This window comes from Eumetopias jubatus, unplaced genomic scaffold, assembly GCF_037043125.1.
Source record: "Eumetopias jubatus isolate StellerSeaLion01/CBP00866 unplaced genomic scaffold, mEumJub1_p1.0 scaffold_15, whole genome shotgun sequence".
In the NCBI taxonomy this organism is placed as follows: Eukaryota; Metazoa; Chordata; class Mammalia; order Carnivora; family Otariidae; genus Eumetopias; species Eumetopias jubatus.
The window spans coordinates 9,085,379-9,101,032 of NW_028274821.1; the positions used below are offsets into that span (position 1 = coordinate 9,085,379).

The following is a 15,654-nucleotide window of genomic DNA, read 5'->3' on the forward strand; positions in this document are numbered from 1 at the left end:
CATCCATTCTCTTTGAAGTTCAGAATCCCACAGTGAGCCTTGCTTCATAACAGTACTTGGGTTCACAAAGGCCTCTTTCCTGTACACAAGAAACCCCAGTGTTTATAAACAGGAAACTGGTTTCCCCATATGCTTGACTTAGCTGTTTTGCCTTAGGCAATTTAGAAAATCCCTTCGGAAAATCCTTACTGAAAGTGATGCAGAATAGGGATGCCCTCTTAGCTAAAGGGCTCAGTCATTCAGAACATGTCCCTTCCACTTTCCATTAAGTCCACTGTCCCAAACCACACCAGTGGTGGATATTGCTCGCCTGGACATCCCTCTAGCAATTCCAGACCTATCTGTCATTGTCTCTCACGCTAGGCTCCCATCATCTTTGATCATCTCTTCCTAAGCACAGCAGAGATTGAAACCCTGTGATTCACACGCTATGACAGTATATGAGGAAGGACAGCAATTGTGCCTTATTGGGCTTGATGTAGCTCTTATTTAGTAAATTTTAGGAAGAGGGATAGAATGGGCTATTCTTCCAGGAGACCTGTGGACGTAAGATTGTTCATGTAAAATTCTCGTGGGGACCACCTTTATTCATAAGGGGAGACTAGGTCTCTGTCCTTTGGCTAAGCAGACCAGAAACATTCCCCCAAGTATTACACCTTTTCAGTCTGAGTGAGGTTCGAGTCAGGCACAAATGAAGGTTGCTTCCTGGTAACGTAGAGGAGAGAGAGGGAGAAAACGTTCAGCCTTTCCACTTACTCCACGTGGCCTCCGGTCGCTCCCCAGGAGTGAAATAATGGAGATTAACAATATGGCGGAGCTAGCACTGCTTTTCCAACTGGAGCACACATCAGAGTCACCTGGAGGGCAGTCGTACTGTCCACACCCGCTGGGTCTCCCGCTGCAGCTGGGGTCTAACGGACAAGGTTCTGGTCCTTGGGGAGGGGCTTGTCGCTGAGCAGGAAGAGCCAGGGTAGCAGAGGAGTGGAGCCCAGGAGCTTGGGTCTCAGAGGGAAGTTCTGAGCCAGGACTGATTTGTAATCATGGTTGTGTCTGCAAGGGCAGAGCGAATACATGCCTGGGGTTTAGCAACGAGACCAGTGCCGCGCCTCCCTCGCTGCATGGAACACGGGCCCAGGAGCCGCTTCCAGATTCAGCTTTGGTGCACTGGCCACAGCTATGCGGTCTCTTGTTTGCATGATCCTTACTTGCAAAAAGGGAACAAGAACTGTGCCTTCTTCACAGTGTTCCTATAATTAAATAAACCCATTAAGGGACCCAGTAGATGGCCCTATACTCTTAGCTTCCTGCCTGCATTCCTAGTAAACCAGGGACCTCGGAAAGAACGACGCCTACCTCGTGGGCTCAGCTACGCGAGCTGAACAAAATGGCTGTCCCAGTGAGGCTGCAAACAGGCGGCTCCCCAGCGCAGGATGGCCTGCCTCGTGCGCATGTGCGTTCCCTCTCCCTGCCTCCTCACCACTGTGGTGTGGACCACCTTTCCTGCCTCCTGTCCCGTCTGCTAGAGCGAGGGGGAATGACATACCACACAGGCCACGGGATCAGAATCGGGGAACATTGTTCCACAGTAGAAATCCTGAACCACAAAGGCCGTGGTCTGCATGGCTTTAGCACAGCAGTGCCTCCAAGGCTGAGAAGAGAGTCTGGTTTGTACATGGAGTAGAGGAAACGGAGGGTAGCCGTGAAATAGGATTCTCCTCTTTGAACTGAAACCAAACCATTCAGTAACAAACTCTAATCCCGTTCCCTCTTACAGGGGAAGCTCCAAGCCTCTTGTGGTCAGTAAACTCCACAAAGGGTCAGAGGAAACTCAGCACCATCTGTGATGCTCAGACTAACTAGAAATGCAGACAGGACAGTGGACACTTGGAGGGACAAGGGAGTGTCTGAGGAGGATGCATTTGGCGTGGGTCTGATTTCCTACAAGATTCAAAGTAGGATGCCCTGGCGATGTTTCGTGGTAGGAATGCTGGAATTGTGGCATTCTCCCTGGGGGAGGCTAGGGAAGGACGTTTCCATCAACCCATGAGGAGAGAGAACTTCTCCATTTTGGGCCCTGGAGTCATGAGTTCCAGAAGGAAGACGGTGCTAGCCTTCTTTGAAAACCTTTGGGACAGTTGGGGAAACGGGACTGTGATGACACAGGAGATACTAGGAAATGTTTGTTAATTCCCTTTGGTATGAAAGTAGGAGTGGGGGAGCCAGAGGGATGGCTTGAGTTGTAGGCAGGTTCGGGCTGAAGTATTCAGGGGTGAAGTGTCATGATGGTTTAATGAAAAGGGGAGGACAAAGTATTGACCATGGTTGCGTCTTGGTAGGAGAACGGAGGCATGCGTGGAACCCGTCTTTCCCTTGAGCCCTTGTGAAATCTTTCAAAATCAAAAGATATTAATACAGATTTGTTACATACCGTATTATAGCACGCTATAAATCTGTATTACCATATAGATGAGCTGGCTAGTAAACAGAATTTTAAGCACTAGAAAAGGTTGAGCAGGGGCTTAGCGCAGTTGGTGCTTAGTGCTTGAGATGATGGATTCCTCTCCTTTGCAACAAGCCTGGTTCATTCCAGGAGACTGGCTCTCTCCGTCTTTTTCCTACCAAGCATGCTGTAGCCAGAGACTATCCAGCCCTCTGCAGGAGACCTTCACTCAGGCACCAGGGTTTCAATCCCCTAGAACTCAAAAAACAAGAGGCAGTGTTTGTTGAGCTAAATTATCTCTTTATTAGGAAAGCACCAACACCACATTCTTGGAAATTACTGGAATTTTATTTGCCTCAGGCTTATGACTTGCAACCAAAGACATTGTGCAAAGAAAGCAAAGATTAAGTACACTTTAGGGAGAAGGAGACGATACACATCGGTAACATAGGAGATCAGGTGGACAAAAGAAGCCATCCAATACACTATATAGATTGCAATATTCAATAGCGTTTTCAACAAAACTTTTTTTTTGTTTAAATCAAGAGCAAAAAAAAAATTAAGCAATGTTTACAGTAGACATAAATCTTATACAGTTCAAAAAGCATTTTTTCAGATCATAGAGCATAAAATGGAAAAATGTCTATGCAGGTGAAATCTAACTACTGTACATTTATCACCTATTAAAGTTGCTTATATGTACCACAGTGTAAAAAAAAAAAAATACCGAACAAATTAAAACCTTGAAAATTGCCTGATGAAAAATAAAATAACCAGTGGCTTTTAATGGCTTCTCCTGGTTATCAGTGCTACAAAAAGACAAAAAAAAAATCTTCTCATCTGAACAGGTGGTAAAACCAGGCACAATCAAACCGTTACCAAATTAGACCCACCCATAGAAATATACTATCCACCCACATTTTCCATCAAAAGCTTTGTCTATTTGTTTTAATCTTTGAATCTTTGAGGCCCATTTGGTCACAATATGTTACAAATATTTTGTGTGTGTGTGTGTGTGCGTGCGCGCATGTTGTGTGTTTTTACACCATGATATCATATGTTTGTCTGGCACTATCCTAAAGCTAGTTTATAGATGATGATGATACAGAAACCACCCAGGGCCCATAGGACAAATGGACTCACTGGGTAGAAATGAGAGAGGGGAGGAAGGAGTTCAGCTCTACCGAGGGAGGAGAAGGGTCCATACTGATCACTCATCATCAGTCCCACTTGCTTCTGACTGTTCCTAAAAATAAAAACATGATAAAAATGCATGAAATTACATGTAAGAAAAAGGTGTAATAAACCCTGCAGAGGCAAAGTAGAAAAAGACAAGACCATTTGGAGAAGGTTAGCCCACGTCTCCGCATTCTGTGGCAAGGTGGCAGCACATCTGAGAGGAATCGAAGCTCAAAAGGGGAGCTTCTGCTGGGGAATCCCAAAGCCCTACCCACCATCTGTACCACAGTTTTGCTTTCTTTTGCTTTGGCACAAGAAGGTCAAGGCTAGGAACTTTTATTTTTAGCACTGTGGGTTTAGAAAATTCACCAGAGGTCAAGATGGACCATGAATTTGATGTCTACTCACGGGTAAGTCTTCTAAAGAAAACACAGCATTTTAAGTGTGTCTGAAAAAGCCTGGGACAAAGGGTGAAGGCTGGGTGGGGTGGCATTTTCATCAGACCCAAAGGGCAGTGCACTGAAGGAGTACCCGACTAGCATACAGACTCAAATGTTCAATTCTCTTTCTGGGGGTGGTGGGGGGAGCGGGGGTGATAAGGAACCTGCGGTCTCCTGGAAAGTGAACAAAATGGAGGCCGCTGCCTCGTGTCACCCACGTCCAGGGACGGTGCCCTAGACCCGGTTACACTGTTTGGGTCTGAATCCAACCTCTGCTGTTTGCTTCCAGGACCCGGAGCCAAACACACCCAACCTGGGCCTGGATTTCTAGGACACGGTGCAAGTGACAGAGCGCTCCTCGGAGGCTCCCACAAGCACTAAAGATGACATCACGGGGGAAGGTAAGTATTTCAGGGCCTGGCTCCATCCCTGCTCCGGAATTTTTCAAAGATTAAAAATAACCGGCCATCGAGAAAACTGTATTTGTAAGGGGGTGGAAAGGTAAAGGAGAAGAGGAAACTCGACGGAGTAGTTCTTCAGTTTTGGAGACAGTTAAGAAGGCACTGACCAAAAGCCCGAAATTCTTTGTCGTAGATGACGTAGCTTAGCTCACAGCCCTCAGGAAGGAAATCTCCCCAAGTCTTTACATTTCCATTTCTGGATAATGAAGCGGTTACACGACAGGAAAGGAGCGGAGGGGACTTCTGGGCTTCAGCCAAAGCCCGTTCCACTTACATTTTCATCCTGCTCCTCATCGCTGTCGAAGTCACTCACTACAGGCTTGGCTTTTCCCCGATTCGGCCTTTTCTTGCCTTTGCCTTTGTCCCGGCCTTTCTCGTCTTTTTTATTGAGCTTGATTTTCACCTTAACAGATTTTGCTACAACAAAAACAAAGCAGCAGTGAGGAATTGCAGGGAAGTCCTTCCCCAGGGAGTGAAAAGATTGCCCGGCTGCAGGTGACAAACCAAAGGTCCCTGGAGTGCCCAGAACATTGTCGATTTATGCCTGTTCTCCATCGTTCTATTAGCACCCGCTTTCACTCACAAACACATCTTGGTTAGGAGGATCCACTACATTGTTACCCCAAACAGGCTACATGAGGGGATGAGATCCCGCAGAAGGCAGCAGGCTGGGTCCTTTTTGCGGCCGGTTAATGGTTGGACGGGGATCTTCCAAATAAGCAGGAGAATCAGAGCTGCCTTTCTTACTCGTGGAGGGTTGTGGGTGTTTATTCAACAGAATTGTGTCAGGACAAAGTACATGTAAGTATAAAGCCTTTTTTTTTTTTTTTTTAAGGCCAGTGATACTGTGTAGATAACCCCAGTTCACTTAAAAAGAAAATTCAGAGTTGAATAGTACTAACAGCACAGAAAGGTACAAAATGGAAAGTGAGGTGATTGTGAACATTTTCTTTCCCTCATCTCTAGTATTTCCTGATTGTTCTTCCTGGTGATGATTTCCAGAAGCAATTTATGGTTTATAATTATGTAATTAGAGAACAAAGAATTCAAGCACGTGTACACAGTAATTCACTTGCTTTTTGCATGCCCCAATTTGACACCTCATCTTTATCCTCACCTATGGGGGACACTTCTATCTGTTAATATCTACCTGCCTAATTCTTTGCAAGGCCTGAAAATGTTCCACCTCAAGGGTCCACTACGAATGATTTAACCAGTCATCTCGTGATGGGTGCTGAAGTTCCCAGCTTTTTTTTTTTTTTTTTTTTGGCCAGTGTAATAAGCAAAGCTGCTGTAAGCCTCTCTGTTGACAGATTGGCAGAATTTGGGGGCGGTGTGGTGAATATGTCCGTATGGTAAATTTCGAAGCGTTCTTTTAAATTAGCCTTCAGAAAGACAGCACCCCTAGCCACCTTCACAGGGCTATTCTGAGGAAAGGAATAAAAACACACGGGAGAGTTCATCGTGCAAGGTCACTGAGGTAGGCATGTAACCCAACGTCCAAGGAAAATCTGTTCTGGGATAGGTGTCCACAGCATACCATTTTTAGGACTTGATGAGGCAGTCACCGAGGATGTGGGGCTCTCATTCAAACCAGTCATACTGGACTTTCACGTTGGGTCGCAAGGCACCCAGCAATAGATACTGGCCTGGAGGGAATTACAGCTCCACAAGGAAGCTTGGAGAGGAGAGTTTCTCAGGCTTTTGTGAAATGGGGGGACCCACCACAGTGTTTACAAAAATGCAATCTTCTGCGGAGGCCGGCTGACAGCACACTTGAGGTCAGAGATGTTCTGAACCGTAGTGCCACCTTACACCCTCTGCCCCTCCCAAACGCGGCAGAGATGGGCAAATCCGAGTACTCGGAACAGTACTTCTGGTCTGGCTTCCGGCCCTTGTACCCAAATGTCTGCTGTTTGGCTGGAGTAATTCGGGAAAGGAAGAAAAGATGGGGGGAGAAAAGGTCGATCTATTCACAGAAATGCACAAAGATATAAACAAAAAAACCCCCAAAAAACACGAAATATCTATCCATACAGGTGGAGCACTTCCTGACATTTGGAATACAGAAAAATCCATGCAAGGTGTAAAAGGGCAGAAGACTGGCAGCAAAGGTAGAAAACGTCTCTCCCAGTAGATCATTTAACTCCACCTTGGAGGGTGGGATGCTCTAAAACTAGCAGGCTCTGTGTGCCCGTGGACATGGACCTCCAAATAACCCACCCAACAGGCTGCCAGGCCTAATTTGGTTGAAACACTGGACCAGCACAGGGGCACTATAAAGAGCATCCTAAGGCTTTATGATCCCACCCTTACGGACCCATAGAAAGGGCTTATTATCAAGGGTGGCAGGCAGAATAATGGCCCCTTAGAGAGGTCTGTGTCCTAATTCCCCAGGTGTGACATTACAGGGGCAAAGGGATGAAGGTTGCTGATCAGCTGACTCCTGAGGCCTTAAGAAAGGAAGAAGAGGTCCTGATTCAAGATGGGAACAAAGGAACATTCTGAACTCACTTCCAAAGGACACACCCAATCTACAGCTATATGTAGAACAATTTCCTCAGGAAAGAAACCCAAAAATGAGCTGAGTGACTCCTACACAGCAGGTAAATAAGGAAAACCCCTTAAACAGGTAGGAGAGGCTGAGACACACTCTCACTGTAAACCCCACCCCTGGGGTGGTGACCCAACATCAGGAGGGAACTCAAAACCTGGAGCCTCTCCCCAAGGAGTGAAGGTGTTGAACCTCACACTGGGCACCCCAACTTTTAAGAGAAGAGTCCCTAAAACCTTTAACTTCGGAAACCAATGGGTTTCACATGCAAGAACCCCACAAGGCTTCAGCGAGCGAAGAAATAGGTCTCTTGCCCCAGGACCCAGGACCGAGGCAAGGACCGAGCAGCACCCAGACTTTAGGTGGAGAGAGGCTTTGTTTTGTTAAAATGTCACCCCGAGGGGCAGGTACCAAATTCGGCACATGTCTCTCTAGAGACGGAGGCATCTTTGCACTTTCCCTCTACCTCACACCAGTTTAGCTCCTGGAAAGGAGCCTGTACCCTCCCCTGGTACCCTGATTTTAGCAGCTACCACCCCCTCAGGGCACAGCAAAAGAGTCCAAGAACCCCAGTCTTTTGGTAGAAGAGACCCATCAGCTTATCTTCACAGATACGGTCATCTATCTAAGGTCAGACAGTAACCCTTTCACGCAACCTTGCAAGGTGGGTGTTATATTTGAGCTCTTCCTCTGCCACATGCCAGAGAGCCAGTGTCTCCCAAAGGGCAGTATTTACACACATTTAACACCCTGAGTGCTAAACGCTGCTGGGACCATCACAAAGGTGAGAGAGACAACCAAGAGTGAGGGCTGGGGTGAAGAAGTTTCATCTCCACCAAGAGGCTACTACTCCTTCAAGAGTCAGAGAAGTGGAGGTTTAAAATTAAGGCTTTGAAACCAATGCAGAGTCAAGGAAGACAGAGAAACAGGAATGTGTTCCAGATGAAAGAGGAAGATAAAACCTTAGGTACACCCCTGACTTCCATTTTCTTAGGAAATTTTTCAGAAGAGGAATTGAAAATGGCCCTAAAAGCGCTCACTGAACTGGGCAGGAGGATGGACGAAGATAGAACTTCCACAAAGAGGCAGAGAGTACCAACCAGTAGCCGTAAAAGTCACAGAGCCGAAGAATGCAACGACTGAGCTGGAAGCTCCACAGAAGACACACCGAAACCCAACCAGAGGGCGTGGAAAGTACACCAGAAACCCACTAAGAGCAGCAGCACAGTCTTTAGCAGAAACTTTCTACACCAGAAGGGAGTGGCAGGTACATAGAGAGTGCTCAAAGTGGGGGGGGGGGGGGGGGAACAAAGGGGCAAATTAAGAACACTCAACCTGGCAATTTTGTTACTCAGAATTGGAGAGAAAAATGTTTTCCAGACAAGCAACAGCTAAAGTTCATCAACACCAAACAGGCCTTATAAGCAGTGTTACAGGGACTTTTCCCGCTAAAAACAGAAGTGCAAGTAATAAATCAACCAGCAAATATGTAGTGAAGGTGGGGAGGGGAGATTAAAAATATAGAGCTTTTAGAGTATATTACAACTTCAGTTATCAACTCAACACAAAGCGAAAGCCTACAGAGTAAATAAAAGATCAAAAAGAACTAAGGCTACCTCTAAACTGAGTCAAGTAGCCACAGATGGAGAGAACAAAGGTGCAGAAGGAACCATAAAAACTTCAGAAAGCAATTAACAAAATGGCAATGAGCACATGGCTATCACTAGTTAATTTAAATATAAAGAGGCCAATCAAAAGCCGGGTTGACTGAATGGATTAAAAAACAAACAAACAAAAAAACAAGACCCAACTCTGCTGCCTACTAGACTTCCTCCAGGACTACAACCACACAGACTGAGAGGGAAGGGATGGAAAAACAAAATACTCCAAGCAAATCAAAACCTGGAGCAGCAATAGTTAGATCAAACAGACTTTAAAACGAAGACTGTATTAAGGGAGAAAGGCATTACATGATGATAAAAAAGGTCAATCCAAGAAGATACAACATTCATAAATACTTATGCACCCAACATAGGAAGTCCTAAATACATGAAGCAAGTATTAAAGGAAGGAAAGGACAGTAAAACGAGAAAAGTAGGGGACCTTATTCCCGTGCTCACATCGGTTAATGACGTTAAATGACACGAGATCACGCAAAGGTAACACATGTTTAGAGAACATTCATTCTATCCAAACATGGGAGAAGACACCTTCTTCCCAAGGGCACATGCAACATTGTCCAGGGCTGAGAACATGTTGGGCCACAGAACAGTTCTCAAAACATCTAAAAGAATGAAATCATGGAAAGCACCTTTTATTTTTGACTACAACAGTATTAAACTAGGAATCACAAGAAGGAAACTGGAAAAAACACAAAGATGTGGTTACTAAATATTCTAAACAACCCATGAGTCAACAAAGAAATCAAAAAGGAAATAAAATCTCTTGCACAAATGCAAACGGAAATGCAAGGTTTCAAAAATCTGTGGATGCAACACCAGCAGTTCTAAGACGGAAGTTCATAGCAGTACAAGCCTACCTCTAGGAACAAGAAAAATCCCACATAAACAATTAAACAACTAGAAAAAGATAGCCCAAAGTTAGTGGAAGAAAGGAAATCAGTCAGAGAGGAAACTGTGACTAAAAAATAGAATGCGGGGCGCCTGGGTGGCTCAGTCGGTTAAGTGTCTGCCTTCGGCTTAGGTCATGATCCCAGGGTCCTGGGATTGAGCCCCACATTGGGCTCTCTGCTCAGCAGGGAAGCCTGCTTCTCCCTCTCCCACTCCCCCTGCTTGTGTTCCCTCTCTCGCTGTCAAATACATACATAAAATCTTTAAAAAAAAAAAAAATAGAATGCATCAATGTAACTAGAAGTTCATTGTTTGAAATGATAAAACTGATAAAACTCTAGCCAGATTCATCAAGAGAAAAAGAGGGCTAAAATAAAATCAGAGATGCAAAGGATCATAAGCAACTACTATAAACAACTATGCCAACAAATTGGAAAACAGGAAAAAAAAAAGGATCAATTCCTAGAAACTATCTTCGAAGCCTCCATTATGAAGAAATAGAAAATCTGAAGAGAGCAAATCCAAGTACTAAAATTGAATCAGTAATTAAAAAACCCACAAAACAAAGTCCAGAACCGGAAAGTTCCACAGGTGAATTCTACCAACCACTTAAAAGAACAGTTATAACTGACCCTTCTCAATTTATTCCAAAAATTGAAGAAGGAATGCTTTCAAATTCATTTTACAAGGCCAACATTACCCTGATACCACACAGAGACACCACAAGAAAATACAGGCCAATATACACGAAGGACGCAGATGCAAAAGTTCTCAACATGTTAGCAAACTGAATTCAACCATGCATGAAAAGATCACATGCCATAATCAAGTGGGATTTATTTCAGGGATGCAGGATGGTTCAAATCCACAAAACAATGTACTATATCACATTAACAAAACAAAGGATAAACATCGTTCTCTCAATAGATGCCAAAAACACATCTGATAAAATTCAACAGCCACTTGTGATAAAGGTTCTTAAATAAGTATAGAGGGAACATTCCTCAACATAATGAAGACCATATACAAAAACCCACAGATGAAGACATATTCAAATGGTGAAAAACTAAGAGCTCTTCCTCTAAGATCAGGGACAAGCCAAGGATGCCTACTCTTGCAACTTTTATTCAACACAGCATTGGAAGTCCTAACCAGAGCAGTTACTGAAGAAAAGGAAATAAAATGTGTCCACATTGGCAAGGAAGAACTAAAACGGTAACTATTACAGAGGACAGCATACTGTATTTAGCAAAGCCTAAACACTCCACCAAAACACTATCAGAATGAACAAATGAATTTGGCAAAGTAGTAGGATACAAAATTAACACAGAAATCTTTTGTTTCCATATATGACTAATGAGCTATCAGAGAAATTTAGAAAACAATCCTACTTACAATTGCACCAAAAAGCTAAAATACCTAGGGATGACTTTAACCAAAGAGAGGAAAGACCTGTGCTCTGTAAGACACTGATGAAAAGAAATTGAAGAGGACACAAATAATGGAAAGATATATCATGCTCATGGATTAGAAAGCTTAGTATTATTAAAAAGTCCATATTATCCACAGCAATCTAAAGATTCAATACAATCCCCATGAAAACATGAATGGCATTTTTCCACAGAACTGCAACAAGTAATCCTAAAATGTGTATGGAACCACGAAGGACATCAAATAGCCAAAGCAGTCTTGAGAAAGAACAAAACCAGAGTTATCAAGCTCCCTGATTTCAAAATACCTTACAAATCTACACTAATGAAAACAGTATGGTACCGGCACAAAAACAGGCACATAGATCAATGGAACAGGATAGAAAGCTTAGAATTAACCCCATGCTTATATGGTCGAAGGAAGCAAGACTATATAATAGGGAAAAAACAGTCTCTTCAATAAATGGTGCCGGGAAAACGGGACAGCTACATGCAAAAACGTGAAACCTGACCACTGTCTGATACCCAAATAAAACTAAATTCAAAATGTAATAAAAGGTTAAATGTGAGATCTGAAACCATAAAACTCCTACAAGAAAGCACACAGTAAGCTCTTTGACATCAGTTTTAATATTTTTTTTGGTACTAGTTTCTTCAGGCTAGGGCAATAAAAGCTAAAATAAACTAAAGGGACTACTTCAAACTAAAAAGCTTTTGTACAGTGAAGGAAACCGCCAACAAAATGAAAAGACAATCTACTGAATGTTAAAGATATTTGCAAATCATACATCCAATGAGGGGTTAATATCCAAAACATATAAAGAACTCACAAAACTTATTATCAAACACAACCTGATTAAAAAATGGGCAGAGGACATGAACAGACATTTCCCAAAGGTGCCAGCCAACAGATACATGAAAAGAGGCTCAACATCACTCACCATCAGGGAAATATAAATCAAAACCACAATGAGAAAGCACCTCACACCTGTCAGATTGGCAATTATCACAAAGAAGTAAGTGTTGGTGAGGATGTGGAAGAAAAAGGAACCTTCATGCACTATTGGTGGGAATGTCAATGTGTGCAGCCACTACAGAAAACAGAATGGAGATTCTTTAAAAGTAGTACTACCACGTGATCCAAAAATGCCACTTCTGGGTATTTATCTGAATAAGGAAAACATGAACTCAAAGAGATAGATGTACTCCTCTGTTCATTTCCGTATCATTTACAACAGCCAAGATATGGAAGCAACCCAAGCAACTGTTGACAGGTGAATGGATAAAGAAGAGGTGATATATAGAGACAATGAAATAGTACTCGGCCACAAAAAAGACTGAAATCTTGCCATCTGCTACCACATGGATAGATCGAGAGAATATTGTGCTAAGTGAAATAGAGAAAGACAAATACCATGTAATTTCACTTACATATGGAATCTAAAAACAAAACAAAACAAATGAACAAAAGAGACCACAGATACAGGAGACAAATGATTGGTTACCAGAGTGGGGAGGAGTTGTGAAGGAGACTTCACAAACCTCGATTTATAAAATAAAGTCTTGGAGATAAAATGGACAGCATAGGGAATATAGCCAATAATAACTTTTTATGGATTCATGGGTACCTAGATTTACTGTGGGGATGAGTCGTAATAGATATTAAAAAAAAATCAAATCACTATGATGTACATCTGAAACTAACAGGATATGTCAATGATATGTCAATAAAAAGATCCATCTATATGCTACCTACCAAATAATTCAGATCTAACGAAACACAGACTGAAAGTGAAGGGATGGAGAAAGATATTCCATGCAAATCAAAGCCAAAACAAAGCTGGGGTAGCTATAGTTGTACCAGACAAAATAAACCTTTAAAGAAGACTGGAATAAGAAAAAGAGCATTATGTAATGATGAATGGGTCCATCCACCAGGAGGATAAAACATTCGTCAATATTTATGCACTCATCATAGGCATACCTACATATATAAAGCAAATATTAATGAACCTAAAGAAAGGAATAGATAGCAATACAGTAGCAGCACATATGGTTAGTACTCCAATTACATCAATGGAGAGATCAACCAGGCAGAAAAGCAATAAGGAAACATCGGTCTTAAGTGACATGTTGGATCAGAGGGACTTAATAGATACATACAGACCATTTCATCCAAAAGCAACAGAATACACATACTTCTTAAGTGCACCTGGAACAATCTCCAGGATAAGTCATACATGGGGCCACAAAACAAATCTTAATAAACTTAAGAAGACTGAAATATAAAGCATCTTTTCTGACCACAATGGTATGAAAATAGAAATCGATTATAAGAAGAAAACTGGTAAGTTCAAACATGTGGAGATTAAACAATGTTAAACTGAACAACCAATGGGTCAACAACAACAACAAAATACTTTGAGACAAATGAAAACACAGCATACTAAAACTTGGGCAGCAAAAGCACTTCTAAGAGGCTACTTGGACAAAGAAGAAAAGTTTCAAACAACCTACCTTTACACTTCAAGGAACTAGAAGAACAAACCAAGTCCAAAGTTAGTAAAAAGGAGATAATAAAGATCAGAGCAGAAATAAATAGAGAGTAAAAAGACAATAGAAAAGATCAATGAAACTAAAAGCTGTTTCTTTGAAAACAAAATTGACCAACCTTTACCCACACTCACCAAGAAAATTAGGTCTTACATACAGAAATGAAAGAGAAGTTGCAACTGATACCACTGAAATACAAAAGATCTTAAGAGACTACTATGAACAATTATACGTCAACAAATTTGACAACTTAGAAGACATAAGTTCCTAGGAATATACAACCTACCAAGACTGAATCATAAAAAGACAGAAAATATGAACAGATCACTTAATGTGTAAGAAGATCAAATGAGTAATCAAATACCTCCCAAATGACGGAAGTCTGGGACCAGACAGCTTCACTGGTGAATTCTACCAAACATTGAATGTTTGAATAAGAATCTTCTCAAACTCAAACAATGAAGAGGAAGAAACAGGTGCAAACTCATTTCCCCAGGCCAGCATTACCCTGGTACCAAACCAGACAAGGAAGCTACAAGGAAATATTACAGGCCAATATCCCTGATGAGCACAGATGCAAAAATCCTCAATAAAACATTAGCAATACAAATTGAACAACACATTAGGAGGATCATATACCACAATCAAGAGGGATTTATTCCAGGGCGCCTGGCTGGCTCAGTCAAACAGGTAACTCTTGGTCTTGGAATTGTGAGTCGCACATTAGGTTAAAGATTACTTAAAAATAAAATATATATAAAGAGGGATTTATTCCAGGCATGCAAGGATGGTTTAAATCTGTAAGTCAATCAACATGATACATCACATTAACAGAACAAAGGATAAAAATCATGATCATCTCAATAGATGTAGGAAAAGCATTTGACAAAATTCAACATCCATTTATGATAGAAACTCTCAACAAAGTACATATAGAAGGACAATGCCTCAACATAATAAAGGCCATATATGACAAGCCCACGGCTAATATTATACTCGATGAAGAAAATCTGAAAGCCTTTCCTCTAAGATCGGGTTCAAAAACAAGGATGCCCACTCTTGCCCCTTTTATTCAACACAATATTGGAAGTCCTACCTTGCACAGTTAGGCAAGAACAAGAAAAGGCACCCAAGTTGGAAAGGAAGAAGAAAAACTGTCACTATTTGCAGATCTTATTATATATAGAAAACCCTAAAGTTTCCCCTAATGATTTCAAAATATGTTAGAGCTAGTCAAAGAATTCAGTGGAATGATACAAAATCAATATGCCAAAATCTTTTGTGTTTCTACACACAAGTAACAAGCTCTCAGAAAAAAATCAAGAAAACTATTCTACTTGCAGTTGCCTCACAAAGAACAAAATAGCTAGGAATAAATTCAACCGCAGAGGTGAAAGACCTGTAAACTGAAAGCTATCAGACATTAATGAAACAAAGTGAAGCATATACAGGGAAATGGAAAAAAGTATTAGTGCTATCAACTGCAAGAAATAACATTGTTAACATGTCCATACTACACAAAGCAACCTGTAGATTCAATGCAATCTATCAAAATTCCAATGGCATTTGTCACAGAAATTGAAGAAACAATCCCCTAAAATTTGTATGAAGCCACAAAAGATCCAGAGTAGCCAAAGCAATCTTGAGAAAGAACAAAGCTGGAGGTACCACACTCACTGATTTCAAACTATATCCTAAAGCTGTAGCAATCAAAACAGCATAGTACTGTCATTAAAAACAGACACACAGATCAATGGAATAGAGAGCCCAGAAATAAAACGGTCAATTTACAACAGAGCCAAGAATGTACAATGGTGAAGGGACAGTCTCTTCGGGAAGTGGTAGTGGAAAAAAAAAGACCGCCGTATGCAAAAAAAAAAAGAAAAGAAAAAAAGAAACTGGATCACTATCTTACACATAACAAGAATTATTTCAACATGGATTGAAGACTTGAGCATAAGACCCCAAACCATAAAACTCCTAGAAGAAAACAGGCAGTAAGATCCTTGACATTGGTCTGGACTTAT

General features: G+C 41.9%; 1 protein-coding gene across 4 annotated transcripts in view; it reads right to left on the reverse strand.

Moving 5' to 3' along the window:
- Positions 1-2,766: 2,766 nt before the first annotated feature.
- Positions 2,767-15,654, reverse strand: part of SMARCA2 (SWI/SNF related BAF chromatin remodeling complex subunit ATPase 2) — a 169,616-nt gene continuing 156,728 nt past the window's right edge. For all 4 annotated transcript variants that reach the window (XM_028117307.2, XM_028117303.2, XM_028117304.2 and 1 more), the window contains 2 exons: positions 4,795-4,937; positions 2,767-3,686 (listed from right to left, as the gene is read on the reverse strand). In XM_028117307.2, the coding sequence (XP_027973108.1) occupies positions 3,651-3,686; positions 4,795-4,937 (179 nt within the window). In that variant the 3' untranslated portion in view covers positions 2,767-3,650. The remainder of the gene's footprint in view (positions 3,687-4,794; positions 4,938-15,654) is intronic.